Raw genomic sequence first — 16,275 nt, 5'->3', positions numbered from 1 at the left:
GTACATAACATAGGCAGCATAAAGCGGAAATTACAGATATGGTACATGGTTTTAGTTTTAATACCTTCGGCCAAAAATACATTTTTGGCAAAGTGGCAGGACTCAGGCTGTAAAAAGAAAGTTAAACAAATGGATAAAAACACCAACAGCAAATATACCATGCAAATATTCTGAAACATTTTAAATTATATAGAGGCAGAGACAGCCTTAGTCAATCTGGTTACTGAGATTAGAAATTGTAGAAAAAACAAGGGCTCTCGTCTGTACATAAGTTGGTGATAGAAGAGAGACTATCTAAACCCCCAAAAACAGGAGGTAATGAAGTTCTTCCTTTGCAAGAAGGTGCCCTGTGACCACCATATAGAGACCGATTTAGTTAGGAAAAGCTAGATTCTTGATCACCCTAGATGCAAAAAGCTATTGACAAAACTCATTAATGGATAAGACCAAAGAAAAAAACTAAATTTTCAACCCCAGACAATTTCAATAGTTACTCAATTTGGCTTTCTTGGGGCACCAGCCAAATTTCAGCACTTAATGGGCACAGTGTTTAATCTCCATAGCCTGAAGTCTGCAATGTACCTGAATGATATTATAGTTCATCTGGAAGATTGGGGATTGAATCTGCACAAAGTTCAGGCTGTTTTAGATTCCATCCAATAAGCATGGCTCACAGTCAACATCTATAAAAGTAAGCCCAGGATGATTAAGGGTAATATATCACAGACAAAGGGACCATTCTGGTACAAAGAGAAAACAAATGTTGAGAGAGCAAAAAAATGACCAAGTGCCCCATAAAAGAAGCAAGTAAAGACTTCACTTGGCATAGCTGGATATCATAGAATATTTTAATGCACATTTCAATATTGTTAATCACCTCCCTATTAATTTTACAAAGGAGAAAATACCAACCAAACCCAGGTGGAACCCCAAGATGGAGAATACCTGTCAGCGATTAAAAGCTATATATATATACATGCACTGGGCATGGAACCTTCTGGCAGTGACACTACCCTGAGCCTTATTATCCCAGGGCAGAGATGGCATTTTTGCCCGTTTGAGGAATAGAGTCTGGCCATGTCACAAGAGCTATCCAAAGATTATGGTCTCTGAAAACATTCCTTCCTAGTGGGGAACCTAAGATCTACAAGATGTGGCCAATCAAGACCACAGTGAGAATCCACTAGCTATCTGTGACAGTTCTTCAGGCTTGGACAAACTTAAAGAACTGTCAACCTTCAATGGGCATCCATAGTCAGCACTGCAAATGCTAGGACAAGGGATTAGATATCCTGAATGACTTGGCCAGTACCTTTGGAGGACATAAGACTATGCAATGGTTGAGGGATCTCCCTTAGTCTTTGTGATCTTCCAGACAAAGAAAGGTACTCAATGGTGGTAAAGGCCCACTTCCTCTTTAACAGGTTATGTCCCCATACAGTTTGGTACTGCTGAGCCAATTCATATGTGGGACAGCCCCTGTTTTATCTTCATTTGTTTTATCTCCTGAAAAAAAACAGAAACTGTTTCAAAATGTTCCATAGCACTGAATATCTAGTACAGAATAATACCATCTGCAAATAAGGTTATTTTTTTTTCTTGATTACTGTATCAGTTATATCCTTGAATTTGTCAGCCCTTTATTTTCTTTGCCAGTGTCTCTCAGTATAAAGCAAACAACAACGACTTTGTAATACGCACCAAAACATCTGCCTGGATCCTCTGCTCACACACAACTTGTTAGACAGGACCCCGTCCAACATGCACACACCTTAATTCTAGTATCTAAGCCTTCATATACCTTCCTGATTAACCCCATTATTCTATCAGGAAATGCAAATGCTACCATTGCCCTACTCATAAAATCCCAGCTGACTATCAAATGCCTTCTCTGCATCAAGACCACCAACAATAGCAGTGCCCACCTTCAGTTAGAGAAAATCTGAGGAGGGTCCTTAACTTCAGCTCTGAATATCTTTACTACTCACAGCTAATGGAAAACTTACTGCCAACAGTGTGTGCCCTCAGACTGGCATGAATATCAAGTGTAGGTCACTGCAATTTTATCACCAGACTGCCATCAGAAATACTCTGCTCAATTCCAAAAGTGAAGATTTTCCCTCACATCTTCAATTGCTTCTCAAATGCAAATAAAATATGCTTTACTATCTTTCTGAGTACCTTCTTGTATACTTGAAATAACATCACTTACCTCACTCAGCCAACTGTCCTGTACTAGGTGATGAAGAACCTGTTCTACTTCCTTTTTCTTCATTTTTTTTGTCTGAAGCTGATCTGCAAGGTTCAGAATATCCGTGGATGAGGCAAAGCCATTTTCTGATGTTACAATAAGATCCATCTGAAGAAGAAGCCATCAGATATTAGAAGCATAAAGTACTACTTATGTGTACGTGAACATGAACAGAATCAGATAGAACGAGGCAGTCAGAAGTACTCATCTGTTTACAACTGTTTATTACATACTAGAAACGTGGCTGTTTGACACACTGAAGCAACAGGAATTCCACAGGCTGGTTAATACAGAACAGGTTACGGTTCCACTGGATATGTATATTATATATACACACACACACACATATAGATGTGTGTGTGTGTATATATATATATATATATATATATATATATATATATATATATATATATATATATATATATATATATATATACACACACACAGACACACACACACACAGATATTTTACAAATAAAATCCTCAAAATAAAAACAGTGCAACAAAAGCAAAAGTTACATATTTATCACAGTGATAGATCCTTATTATCCCTCTCTGTCTGATGGGTTATCATCCTTTGTGGCAGATCCAAACCAGCAACTTTCCACTCAACTCCTCCAGCACTCAAGGTCGTCCTCTCTCCCATAATGCAGTACATCCCTACTTCTCTCCTCAGACTGAGTCTGTTCCCATCAGATAATATGGTACTGAGGAGGCCTACAGAAAGACTTCAAGTTTAGGTCTACTGACTCTATTCAGGAACATTGTTTTTATGAACAAATAGAGAGAGAGAGCGAGAGAGACAATAAAGATCGATCGTTACGCTAAGTATATTAATTTTACATCTTGTATTATCCTCTCCATTCGCCTTGACTAACGGAATAGAATCCCCAGCTGCTTCCTTCCTGAGTGGCATCATGGTAGGATACCCCTAAGAATGAAAAATCTGAAGGAAGCCTTAGATCTTGATGTTACCTCAAGTATGTAGTGTTTAAAAAGGTATGCACTGTTGATCATGTTGTTGCAGCACAAATGTCATCTACAGAGAAATTTCTGAAGACCATGGAAGATGAAATCAATCTTATAAAAAAAGAAGTTATGTACTCACCATAACGCCCCATCTGTGTTGTCCATTTTCATTCTTCCTCAACCTGTGGGTTCGGTTCTGATCCTCGAATTGACTTGGCCGCTACAATAGCTCGTGTGAACAAAAAACTCTCAAGCTCATCGCTTAGCCACAATGCACCTATCCCAATTACTTCAGATCGAGTTTGCAGATAGAAACAGACAAAGGCTTTCAAAGAGATGATATCTGGAACTGCAAAATTACATCAGAAAAAAAACGGTAATAATCCATTTTATCACCCATTGTTCTAGAAATCAAGGATGGGGGTTGGAGGGTGGGATTTGAGGAAGAATGAAAATGGACAACACAGAAAGAAGTTATGTACTCACCATAACGTTCCATATCAGATGCTGTCAATTTTCATTCTTTCCTCAACCTGCGGGACAGAGTCCCCAGCTACTTTATATCCTGGGTGGACTTTTTGTAATGAGTAATAAAGGTAAGGGCAGAAGCCCAAGTTGCAGCTCATCCATGGAAACTCTAGACTGGAATACAGCTGATGTTGCTACGACCCTGGTTGAATGGACTCACAAGGGTTTGGTACTGATGAATGAAATGCAATCAGTGAGCCATCTGGCTAGTCACTTTGTTCACAGGTTTTCCCAGTCTGGTATGCAAGACAGAAACAAATAATTGGTCCAGTCCAACTTCCTGAAATCTTTTGTTCTGTGAAGACAGAATCTTATCTGTCTGTGAACATCTAGCAAATGCAAGCAACATTCACCTTTGTTAGAAAAGATAGGGAAGAACACTAGCAAATTAATACATTCCTTGATATTGGTCTCTGAAACCACCTTAGGTAGAAAATGGGGATTGGTTCTGAGCGAGACTCTATCTTTGTGAAAAATTAGGTATGGTGGTTTAGAAGACAAGGCTTAAATTTCTGAAATCCTTCTGGCAGAAGTTACTGCCACTAAGAAAATAGTTTTCCAAGACAGGAACTTAATATCGCAATCATTAGCTAGTTCAAAGGGAGATTCAGTGGTTGCTTGCGACACCAAATTCAGGTCCCAAGGAGGAGTAGGATCTTTGTAAGAAGGCTTTAAGAGAAGAGTACCCCTCAAAAAGGCTTTACAAAGTATATAAGGAGCAATCAAGGAGCCTTAAAAACCAATGTGAAAGACTGATATAGCTGCTAACTGGACTCAGATCGTGGAAGCCATAGCCCCTTCATTGAAAAGCAAAGCCAAAAACTGTACAATATCGTGAATATTCTGGAGCACCCAATGTGCAAATCTCTTCCATTTACTGGAGTAAAGGTTTTGTGTAGAAGGTTTATGAGAAGACAACAGTATGTTCTAGACAGGGGAAGGGAGCAAAGGTTGTCTGGCTACTAATGAAATTGGAGAAGCCAAGCTGTCGGCTTGAGATTTGCAATGTCTGGATGAAGCATGCCTGTCGTGTGGGACAGGAGATCTGGACTTGGATCCAGAATCCAAGGCTGTTAAATTAGGTGAGGCCAAAGGAAAGGGAACCAAATCTGTCAAGGCCAATAAGGTACAATGAGGATAACTGTGCTCTTAAACCTGATTGCTTTCTGTAGGAACTTGGGAATTAATGGAATTGGTGACCAGGGGGCCAACTATGAAGAAGAGCATCCCTCGGTATCTCCCCCTGTTTGGAGATCAGGGAAAAATAGTTGTTGCACTTGTTGTTTAGGAGAAAGGCAAACCAGTCTCAGCATGCCTGACCCCATCTTTGGAATATCTCTTCCGACACTTTCTGATTGAGGGACTACTCATGAAATACAAGTATGCACCTGCTCAGTTTGTCTGCTATTACACTGGACTTCCCCAGAATGTGTATTGCTATGAGAAAACGGTTGGATGAGATCACCTACTGCCACTCTCTCCGACAGTCTCGACACAATGTGTAGGCCCTGGTTCCTTCTTGTTTGTTGATATATGAAACTATTGACACATTGTCCATTTGAATTGCAACTGTTCCCAGGGGGAGAGCATACCAGAAGGCCAGCAACGCTAAAAGCACTGTTCTCATCTCTAGGACGTTGATGTACAAATTAGCTTATACTGAGGACCAAGTGCCTTGGACCATCCTCCCCAGAGAATACACCCCCTCCCCACACACCCTAACTGGAAAGCATCCATGGTCACTCTGGCCTCAGGCTGAGTGGGAATGAATGGACAGCCATGTAAAATTCGATCGAACTGAACCCACCACATGAGATCTATTTTGCATACACTGGTGATTGCAATTGACATTGGTTGATAAAGCATGGACCACTGTGTTGCAAGTAGCCATTGTAAAATTTTCATGTGAAATCTGGCCACAGGGACAAGCGTTCTAGACACTGCCATGGACCCCAGTGCCTGAAGAACTGATCTTGCTGGTACTCTGTTGTCAATTATTTTCATGACTTGAAATCGGATTGTCTCTAGTCTTTGTGGGGGAAGGGAGGCTATTGTGGTCTTTGTGTTTAAAGAAGCCCTATATGAAATCCAGTGTTTGTGATGGCTCGAGGAGAGATTTTTCGTAATTTATGGTTATGCCCAGGTAACAGCATGTTGGGAGAACTTTTTCACTTGCCTCCAACAGTTGATACCTAGTCTTAGCAGTGATGAGCCAGTCATCCAAATATGGAAACACCAGAAATCCTTGCAGTCTCAAGTGAGCTGCTACTACTGCACTTGAACACCTTTGGGGATTGTGGTGAGGCTAAAGGGCAGTGACTGGCTCCCAGCCTGAAGTGCAAGAACTTTCTGGATCACCTGTGCATCTTTAAGTGGTATTACGCATCCTGAAGGTCTGTCAAGCACATCCCATCAGCCTGTTCCAAAAAAAGGATGAATGGACTGCACTGTGACCATCTGAAATTTCGCCTTTTTGACATAGAGAATTAGCCTGCTGAGATCTGGGATGGGCCTGAGGTACTGTGTTTTCTTTGGGACTAAAAAGAATATTGAACTGACACCGGATCCTTTCTTGTCAGATCGGAACTCTTGGATTGCTCTTTTTTTGAAGAAGTTGAATAATCTCCTGAGCTGTCACATTCTTTTTGCAGGGTGGAACATCTGGAAAGATAGACGAGCTTGTTGGGGAATCGAAATGAAAGGTTTGACATAGCCTCTGAATATGATGCTCTTCACCCACTTGTCTTGTGTGATGTCTGGCCAGGTGTACAGGTGAAGAGAAAGCCAGCCCCACATGAGTGAGCTATGCAATTTAACGCCCTGAGGAAGAAAGTTCCCAAGGCATATGCTCACTACCTAAATGATCTATCATCCTGAACTCCCTGTTCTGAGGATGGATCGTGGAGCTTTCCTCAGAGAACTCCATTTTAGTGGCAGCTACAACTACAATAAAATCAGAGGGCTGTCTCAAAAGCAATTTTTGAAAGAAGAGAGAGAGGTTTGTCTGGCTTATCTGGGATTACCACATTAGGTCCTCACTATGCCCTCTCCAATGCTACTCCTATGAGACAGTCAGCAGGCAGTACCACAGGAAGTAAAGCAGCAAGCCCTGAATGCATCAAACACTTCCTCATCAGGAGAAGAGGGGGCCAGTGGGGCAAGTACCCTTCTGCCACATTAGTTCTAGGAGGTCCCCAAAATTGGGAGTCCTTGAGGGTGTACTAGGGAAACCTTCCCTTTCTTTGAGGTCTATGTACAGGGTAAACAATTTCTTAGGGGGATCAATATGCCTCTCCTTTTATACTGACAACCCCCCGTCCAGGCCTACAGAAAGTATCTGAGGATTCAGCACTGTCCTTAGTACCTTGATGAAGGATCAGTTCGAGGAGTTCAAAGTTGTTCTGTCCTTAGGGTCAAAGATGGGGGCTAAAAGACTCTGATGGACCAGTGCATAAGGGTGGAGTCAAAACTGAGAAAAAACCCTTTCATGCACTGATGGATGGGCAGTGATCGCACTGAAAGACTCAAGTCCCCAGTGACATTGAAGATAATCTACCTGGAACTGTTAAAACACAACAAAACACCAAAACTACTAAGACAAAAAATGTGCAGTTCTTAGGAATAAACTAGCCTTTATTACAATAGTAAGCACTTTCGACCAGTAACTCCGGCCTTCGTCAGACACAGTAAAATAGTCATAGGACCCTTTTTATTATATTAATAGGTGCAAAGATACAAACGCTCTTTTTAGACATTGAACAATTCAAGAACCTGCCTTTGGGTTTGTAGTGTTAGAGCAGGTTAAGGTGAATCCCGGGGGGGGGGGGGCATGGAATATTTTATTAGAAAAAGTACAGTTGTGTACACTTACCATAAATGTAGATGTTCGAGTGCATTCACTGTTGCAGTCATTACATTTGGGTTATCTGCCTGCAGGTAGCCCTCAGCCAGCCTGAATATCAAAGTCTTGGATCCCTTTGGTGGATGCCGTCTCTTTTTCCATGTCGTCAGGGGCATAAAACATGCAGCAGACGCCATTACATCAGTTTTTCTTGCCCCAGATGTCAGGTGCACCCCATAATGGGAAGCAGTTATATGTTAGGTTACACCTCCAACAAAAAGCAAATACACCAGAAAGCTGAAATACACTAAACAAGAAGAAAAGTATAGCCAAGAGAAGTCAGGGGGCTGGAGGGAGAGTAACCAGGACTGCAACACTGAATACACTCAAACATCTACATTTATGGTAAGTGTACACAACTGTACTATGTTCTTCGTGTTTCACTGTTGCAGTCATTGCATCTAGGTTAATTCCCAAAGCTAAGGAAGGGAGAAGGAAGTCAGAGAGCATTAGGACCAGCTATTAGGCCCTGCAAGACTGCAGTGGCAAAACCAGCTCTGGAGTTAGAAAAAATAGGCATGTGGTACTGCTTGGTGAAGGTATGTACAGAGCTCCAGGTAGCAGCTTCTAGGATGTCCCTGGTAGGGACACCTCTGAGAAAGGCTGTAGAGATAGATGCAGCCCTGGTGGAATGTGATCTTATCCCCTGTGCGGTAGGTTTTCCATGGTGCTTATAGCAGAAATGAATGCAATGGGCTATCCACTTAGAAATGGTTTGCTTTGAGATGGCCTTCCCCTCTGCCCCTGCAGCAAAGCCAACTAGCAGCTGTTCAGATTTTCTGAGAGGCTTAGTCCTGTCCAAATAAAATCTATGTTGTTTGTGCACGTCCAAAGAGTGCAGTATTCCTTCTCCTTTGTTCTGTGGATTAGGGAAAAAAGTAGGCAAATGCATGGACTGATTAAGGGCCACACCAGACACCACCTTGGGCATAAAGGAAGGACTGGTCCTGAGGGACACCCTGTCTGCATGGAAGATGATGAAGGGCTCCACTGCCATGAGGGCCTGTAATTCAGACACTCTTCTTGCTGAAGTGATTGCTAGAAGGAAGGCCGTTTTCCAAGAAAGGAATTTCAACTCTGCATTTGCATCTGGCTCAAAAGGAGGTAGAGTGGGCTTTACCAATACAAAGTTAAGGTCCCAGGCTGGAGTAGGGGCTCTCCTGGGTGGTCTTAAATTTTTGGCCACTCTGAGAAATTGCTTTAGCAGGGGGTGAGAAAAGATGGGTGGTTCAGTATTATAATGTGCTGAAATGGCAGAGGCATGAATTCTAATTGACGAGAAGGAAAGGCCCTTGTTGAGCATCTCTGATAAGTACTGAAGAATATGCGGTAAGCTAGGCACCATTGTGTCCATCCCCTGAGTCTGGCTCCAGGAACAGTCTATTTTCCACTTTTCAGCATAGGATTTTCTAGCACTAGGCCTCCTTGCCTCCAGAATGACATCTAGCACCTGCTTACTGAGGGATGCTACTGGAGAGCTCAAGGAATCAGCCAGGCTGCAAGGTTCAGGGTTTGAAGCTGAAGGTGCAGAATCGGGCCCTCCTGCTGGGACAACAGGGAAGGGGTCTGAGGCAGGTGCCACGGTTCCAGCAGTGACACACTGCACAAGAGGGGGTACCAGTGCTGGCGTGGCCAGTCTGGTGCAATCAGTATTGTCCATGGTTTGTCCTGTTTGATCTTTAGCAGAACTCTTGAGAGGACAGGCAGAGGGGGAAAGGCATAAACTGAGAGGCTTTCCCAGGTGAAGGACAGGGCATCCACTTTCCAAAGCTTGATTGTGGGAAGTCCTTGTGCAGAATTTGTCCAATTGGTAGTTCTGAGGGGAGGCAAACAGGTCTATCTCTGGATTCCTCGACTTGTTTCTCAAATGGTTGAATACCTTTGGTTCCAGTTTCCATCCGTGTAGGTCCATGAGATTTCTGCTTAGGTCATCTGTCAGTGAATTTAGCTTTCCTGGCAGGAACTGAGCTTGTAGGTGCACTTGGTAGCTCAAGGCTGTGTTCCACAGAGCCATGACTAGTCTGCAGAGAGGGTACGAGTGGGTTCCCCCGTGCTTGTTTATGTACCAAATAACAGTGGTGTTGTCTGTCTTTACCAAGAATTGTCCTGGAAGAATGTGCCCTTGAAGGCTGTCAGGGAATTCTGTACAGCCAGCATTTCTTTTTGATTGATATGCAGGTGCATCTGACTCGGGTTCCATTTGCCCTGAATGCACTGCCCTGCCAAGTTTGCCCGCCATGCATAGTCTGATGCGTCTGTTGTTAGGGTTTGGGCGGCAGGGGGTAGAGTGAATGGGAGCCCCTTGTTGTGGTAGCAGGCCTCTGCCCACCAAAGGAACTCTGTCTTTATACAAGGAATGATAGGAATCATTGATTCCAGGTGAGAATGTTGACACCATAGGCTTTTTAGAAACCATTCTAGTTTCCTCATATGCAGCCTTGCATATGGACTTAGTAGAATGCAAGAGGCCATGAACCCCAGGGCTTGCAGGCTTTTCCTTGCAGATAGCTGGGTATTTATGGCCAGTAGTTTGAAGTAGGCTGTCAAATAAACTTGTTTCTCTGGCGTGAGGAAAGCCATCTGGGAAGTTGTGTTCAAGTTTGCTCCCAGGAATACAGTTTGTTGGCAGGGTACTAGATGATATTTCTTTTCATTTATGGTGTACCCCAGTGAGGTTAGAAGTTTCTTTACAAATGCCAGATGTTTTATTAGCATGTCTTGGCTTTCTGCCTGAATTAGACAATCGCCCAGGTATGGGTATATGTGAATACTTCTTTGCCTGCAAAATGCAATGACTGGAGCTAGGCATTTTATGAATACCTTGGGCGCAATAGATAAGCCAAAGGGAAGTGCAGAAAACTGCGTAGGTATTTCCTGCAAGATTCCCTTAATGGAATGTGGAGGTAAGCGTCCTTTATGTCTAAGGTTGCCAACCAGGCATCTTTGCCTAGCATAGGAAACAGCTGTTGAAGTGTTAGCATTTTGAATTTTGGGATTACCAACAAGGTGTTTAGAATAGAGAGGTCCAGGATAGGATGCCAGGAGCTGTCTTTTCTGGGTACCAGGAAAAGTCTTGAGTAAAAACCTTGTCCCCTTTCTTCTGCTGGGACAGGTTGAATAGCCCTGATACTTAGAAGAGAGAGAACCTGCTGTTGAGCCTCTGCCCACTGATTTGGGGTTAGGTCTGCCCAACCGTTTGGGGTTGGTAAGGTGTGGAAGTGGAATCTGTATCCTTGGAAAACTATTTAAAACCCATTTGTTCTGGGTAATGAGTACCCAGTTTTTTTGCATGCCGCGAGATCTTTCCCCCTAAGGGAGCAGGCAGTTGAGCAGGGCTTGAAAGATTTAAAGTTAAGTAATTGTGACATTTTTCCATACGGGGGTGTCTTACTACTTCCAGCTTTGGAAGTGGGAGCCCCCCACTGCTTAGGCTCGTGAGTACCTTGAGACTGTAGCCTGGGTGGTCTGCTGTTCCTGGGTTTGGACTGAGAAGGCCTGGAAGAGCCAGGAAAGGACCAATTCTTAGAAGGCCAATGCCTGCTAAATCTGGGAGGCTATACTTGCAGGAAATCTTTTTAACAGTTTGCATTGATTTAGCTTTTTCCTCCATCTTTTAAATGACTTCTGCTTTGTTGCCAAACAGGTGGTCTTGGTTTAAGGGAGCATCCAGTAATTTAGCTTTAACATGATCTGGCAACTTTTGCTCCTTAAGCCAAGCATGCCTTCTAAGAACAGACCCAGTGACAACAGCCCTGCAAGATGCTTCTAAAGAGTCAAACCCACATTGCAAAGTATGTTTACCAACTTGTTCAGCAGAATGCATTAAATCCTGTAATTCTTTATTTTCAGCACAGTCAGGAATCAACATAATTTTCTGTTTAAGTAGTCCCATAATATGCTGCTGATACTTTAACATATGAAACTGTCAGTTTAAGGCCCTAATGCCCAAAGTGGCAGAAGTGTATACCTTCTTACCCCACCTGTCCAAGGCCCTGGAATATCTATCAGAGGGGGTAAGGTTTTTGGCAGTAGTAGCCTTAATGCCTTTAGGCCCTTGGGAAATGGTCTCTGTAGGATTCTTGAAGAGGAACTTGTAAGAGTCAGGTACTCTAACACCTGTCAGGTCTCCTGGGAACTGGAGGTAAAGTGTCTGGGTTGAGGCTAGATTCCAAGAAGGCATAATTTACAATGTCCAGGACAGGAGGGATAGCTAAAGGCTTGTGTTGAGGGAGGAGTAAGAATTCCCTAAGCCTCTTTTTGGAATCAGAGTAATCCTGGCTTTTCCAGCAGAAATGCTCCCTAAGAGTGTGCAAGGTTTCACCAAAACAGAAATCTTCTGGAGGGGAAGCAGAGGGAATGGAGTCCTCTGCATCAGAATCCTCATAGGTACATAAGGGGAAATCCTGGTAATCAGAAGGAACAGAAATTTCAGAATCCTGATCAGAAGAATCAGAAGGAAAATCAGTTCTAGGTCTCTTAGAGGGTGAAGGCTGGCTTCCCCTAATTAAAGTAATAAGGTTTTCAGTCATTCTTATCATTTGTTTTTTAGGCAGACGGGTCTGACCATGCAGTTTGGACATCGGTTTTCTAGGCGTGGGATGGGTTTTAGGCCCTGAAGAAGAAGATGGCGTCGGTTTGAAATGCAAGTCAGTAGGCCTGAACACACCCTCAGAAGCCGGTGCTTGCACAGCAGCTCTGGACCCATCCAAGGTAAAAACATCCGCAGGTTCCATGGTCGAAGAAGCATCTCATGGCATACCAGACTCCGAATGGGTCTCAGTGGAGGCCTGCGAATCTGAAGTAGCGGGTATAAGGGGCTGCGAAAGCTCCTCACTGAGTACCGGCGAACAGATGACTAGCTTAAAGGAAGCATCGTCGGCAATTTTGGACCTATGCGGTCTGTCTCTGTCTTTATCTTTACTTTTTTCAGAATGTCGGTAGTTGGATGGCTTACCGAAGCCATTTCAGGATAGTTATACAGAGTACTAAAATCATTTGCTGCAAAAATATACCGACGACAAATAGTTCGGGGGTTGAATAAGGCACAAATCCGACAGCGAGGGATGTCGTGGTCTGGGCCTAAGCAAGGAATGCACTACGAATGAAAATCTTTATGAGGTATTTGCTTTCCACAGTTAAGACAATTGTTAACTTTAACTGACGTCGGTTAAGAGCAAGAAAAAGGATCCCCAATGGGGTACTTACCTTTTTTTGAAGACTTCGGTTCTGAAACTCGAAAACGAAAATTTCAGGAGTCGGCTGACTGGCATTTGCGAACTGCTTCTGCTTCGCGCGGCAAGAAAGACTGATATAATGGCATCGGCTGCATGTTTTATACCCCTGACGACCTGACGTCATGGAAGAAGAGACAGCATCCGACACAGAGATCCAAGACTTTGATATTCAGGCTGGCTGAGGTCTACCTGCAGGCAGATAACCCAAATGTAATGACTGCAACAGTGAAACGCAAAGAATATCAGGGAATTATTGGTGGCAAATAGATCTTAATGCTTCTGTTACACCTGGCATTAATGATGTTATCTCTATTTCAGGTATTTTAAAGATGAAAGTTTTTAATAGATGAACTGGGATGTTATTGCATTGTTTTTCATATTATTTTATTAAAAAAAACAGGTTATTAATATGGCTAGGAAGGTTGATTTGGGAAGCAGCTGGGGTAGAATGTTTAACCAATGGTATGTTATGTTAATTGCTTGATTGTTGCTTTTAATTGATTGCTGTATAATGATTTTGCTTTTAATTGATTGCTGTATACTGATTTCATAAAAAGGGTCATATGACTATTATACTGTGTCTGATGAAGGCTAGAGTTACTGGTCGAAAGCGCTTACTACTGTAATAACAGTCCTAAGAGCTGTACATTTATTTGTTTTTCTACCTGGAACTGTCTTTGACCCCAAAAGGAGGGGGAAGCAGATGGAGCTGAAAGGGACTCCCCTCATATGTCTAGCTAAATCGGGGTGAGAGGGGCAACCACCCCAGGTGCAAAGTGTGGGGAGAAGGTGCGATCAGCTGATCTGGATCATTCTTTAATGTAATACCATTTTTAAAATCTAAACTAATATAATCTAATGGATCTAACTGTAATAAACTGATCACTACAATTTTTTTTGATCTTCATTTGAAGAGCTGAGAGGACTGGGTGCTGGTTTGTGATACCAACACAGGGAGTTGGATGAGCCAGCTGCGCTACACTTCTGCCTGGCACCAAAGGCCTAGTCTGTTCTGGGGCCAGGAACAGAGCTGACATATTTAATGCAGAGGTTCCTGACACACAAAAAAGCCTAACATGCCAGCACCATAGATGGTAATGAGGCCTTAGACTCAACCATTCATTGCTGAGAGACTGTCAACTCCAAAGGTATCAGAATCAAGTGCATCAGATACACACTTGACAGTGATGGCTGGGATACTATTGGCACTGATAAGGGATGTTCCATAAAGGGTCTTGGCTTCAAAGCCTCTGGCTCCAAAATGAATGCCACAGAATAATAAAGCTGTAGAGACAGGAGTTGGTAGGTCAATCCAATCCGCCCCAGAAACATTAGAGGAAAGGACAAGACCCATTGTCTTTCCGAGTCTTGACAAATGCGGTCAGCTTTTCCATTTCCAGTCAATATCTATGACGCTCCTGGTATACCTAAGGGAAGAAATTGAAGGAGGTCTTGAACACAAACCTGAAGAGCTACCTCTCTGAGGACCTGCTGCCAGACAATGCATCTCTCCTTGGAGAGATGCACTCTGTCCTGGATCACAGTGGTTTCGGTGTCAGCATTGAGGGTTTGGAGAGAGAGAGTGTTCCAAGCACAATGAAGTTGATTTAACAGAAGATTTTTGCTATCCTTGGTGCAGGAGAAGTAAACATGTTTGCGTGCCTCTTCATTTTCCCCTCTTTTCTCTCTTTCACTAGTTGTCTACTTTTCTTTGGATTCCTTTTTTTTTTTTTTTTTTTGGGGATTTGTGTTTGGCACTACCACTTTATGTGACAGGGAGAAGGCCCTTTACTATTATTTTGTTCTCTCTCTCTCTCTCTCTCAATTAATGACCTAGGGCAATGATTTACAGGTTATGCAAGGCACTTGTAAATGTTCCCGCCCCAGGAAGAATTCCTGTGTAACCTGGGGCAGAAATTTGTGCCCAGACTTGGATATAAACAAAAGTTATCTACTCAGCATAACAATGCATCTGTGTTGTTTGTTTTCATCCTTCCTCAACCTTTGGGTTTAAGATCTGACCACAAATCTGACTTCAGCTACTTATCAGACTTTGTATCCATAGCTCAAGCTTCTCCCCTTACCCTCTCCCCTCTCCCTAGCCCCAGATTACCACAGATCAAGTTTATCCCCTTGCTATCAATATACAGAAAAAAACACAACTTTATAAATGTCTACAAGACAGGATAGGAAAGGTATCTGGAGCTAAGAGAGGAAAAGACCAAAGAGGGGGATACCTTCATGCCATGCCACAAAGCCATATGAATATTTTCTTCCAGTGGAAGGGGGAAGGAGGGAGGGTAGGCTGAGGAAGGACGAAAACAAACACAAATGCATGGTTATGGAGATTACTTAACTTTTGTATTTGATGTTGTCCTTTTTGTTCATTCCTACACCTTCGGAACAGAGTCCCCAGCTAGTATCAGTGCAGGGTGGTCTCACAGAAGGATATTCTGGAGTATGTCAGAGCCAAATACTGCCCTTTTCCTAGACAGTATATGAGCACTGGACAAAGTAGCAGCAGAACAAATGTCATAGAAGTTCCAGATAAAAAGCAGAAGTGGAAACTCAACTTGTGGAATAAAAGCTTGTGATAGTCTTGGTAATGACAAACAGTTGTGTTTATAAACATACGAAATACATTCAGTGAGCCATCAAGCTAATGTAACTTTAGAAACAGATTGTCCCAACTTAGCTCTAGAAAATCAAAAACAGCTGGTCAGATTTCCTGAAGGCTTTTGTTCTGTGGAGATAAAATCATAGCTATCTGTGTACAACCAATAAATGAAGCATATATTCCCCTTTACTGGAGAATTTTGGAAATAATACTGGTAAATTAATGGACTGGTTAAGGACAAATTAAGAAATACTTTAGGGGGAAAGGATGGATTGGTGTGAAGAAAATCCCTGTCATTATGAAAAATGATATAAGGTGGCTGGCAAGATAGAGCCTGAAGTTCTGAAACTCTTCTAGCAGATTTAATGGGAACTGGGAAAAACAGTTTTCCAAGACAAACATTTTAAATCAGCCTCTGCTGCAGGTTCAAAAGGAAAGTGAGTCAAAGCTTGGAGAAGAACCATCACAATTTTAATAAGTGGCAAGGTCCTTGATAGAAGAACTTGGTAAAAATGTACCTTTAAGGAAGGCTTTGCATAAAGTACAGTTTTGTACCTACCATAAATGTAGATGTTCGAGGATTCCCTTGCTGCAGTCCTGACTATTGGGTATAGTCCGCGTCCCAGTCCGTCGGCCGAATACCATAAGGCTGGCGTCAGTCATGGCAGACTGGCGTCAATCATCGTCAGAACACTATATCGCATGACGGCGCCTGACCCGGCGTCTTTTCTTGCCCCAGATGTCAAGATGAAGACAAGACAGAAAACAAAACAAA

At 42.8% G+C, this 16,275-nt stretch overlaps 1 protein-coding gene across 1 annotated transcript in view; it reads right to left on the bottom strand.

Moving 5' to 3' along the window:
* The window catches only part of LOC122793313 (non-structural maintenance of chromosomes element 1 homolog), a 1,211,484-nt gene that overhangs the window by 433,526 nt on the left and 761,683 nt on the right, over positions 1-16,275 (bottom strand). Inside the window, exon 5 of the mRNA XM_044061200.1 lies at positions 2,213-2,359. Coding sequence (XP_043917135.1) covers positions 2,213-2,359 — 147 coding nt within the window. The remainder of the gene's footprint in view (positions 1-2,212; positions 2,360-16,275) is intronic.

The sequence above is a fragment of the Protopterus annectens genome, chromosome 2.part0, assembly GCF_019279795.1.
Source record: "Protopterus annectens isolate FY-2018-M chromosome 2.part0, PAN1.0, whole genome shotgun sequence".
Taxonomy (NCBI): Eukaryota; Metazoa; Chordata; order Ceratodontiformes; family Protopteridae; genus Protopterus; species Protopterus annectens.
The sequence above is the reverse complement of the archived record's forward strand: the minus strand, read 5'-3'. Positions and strand labels throughout refer to the sequence as shown.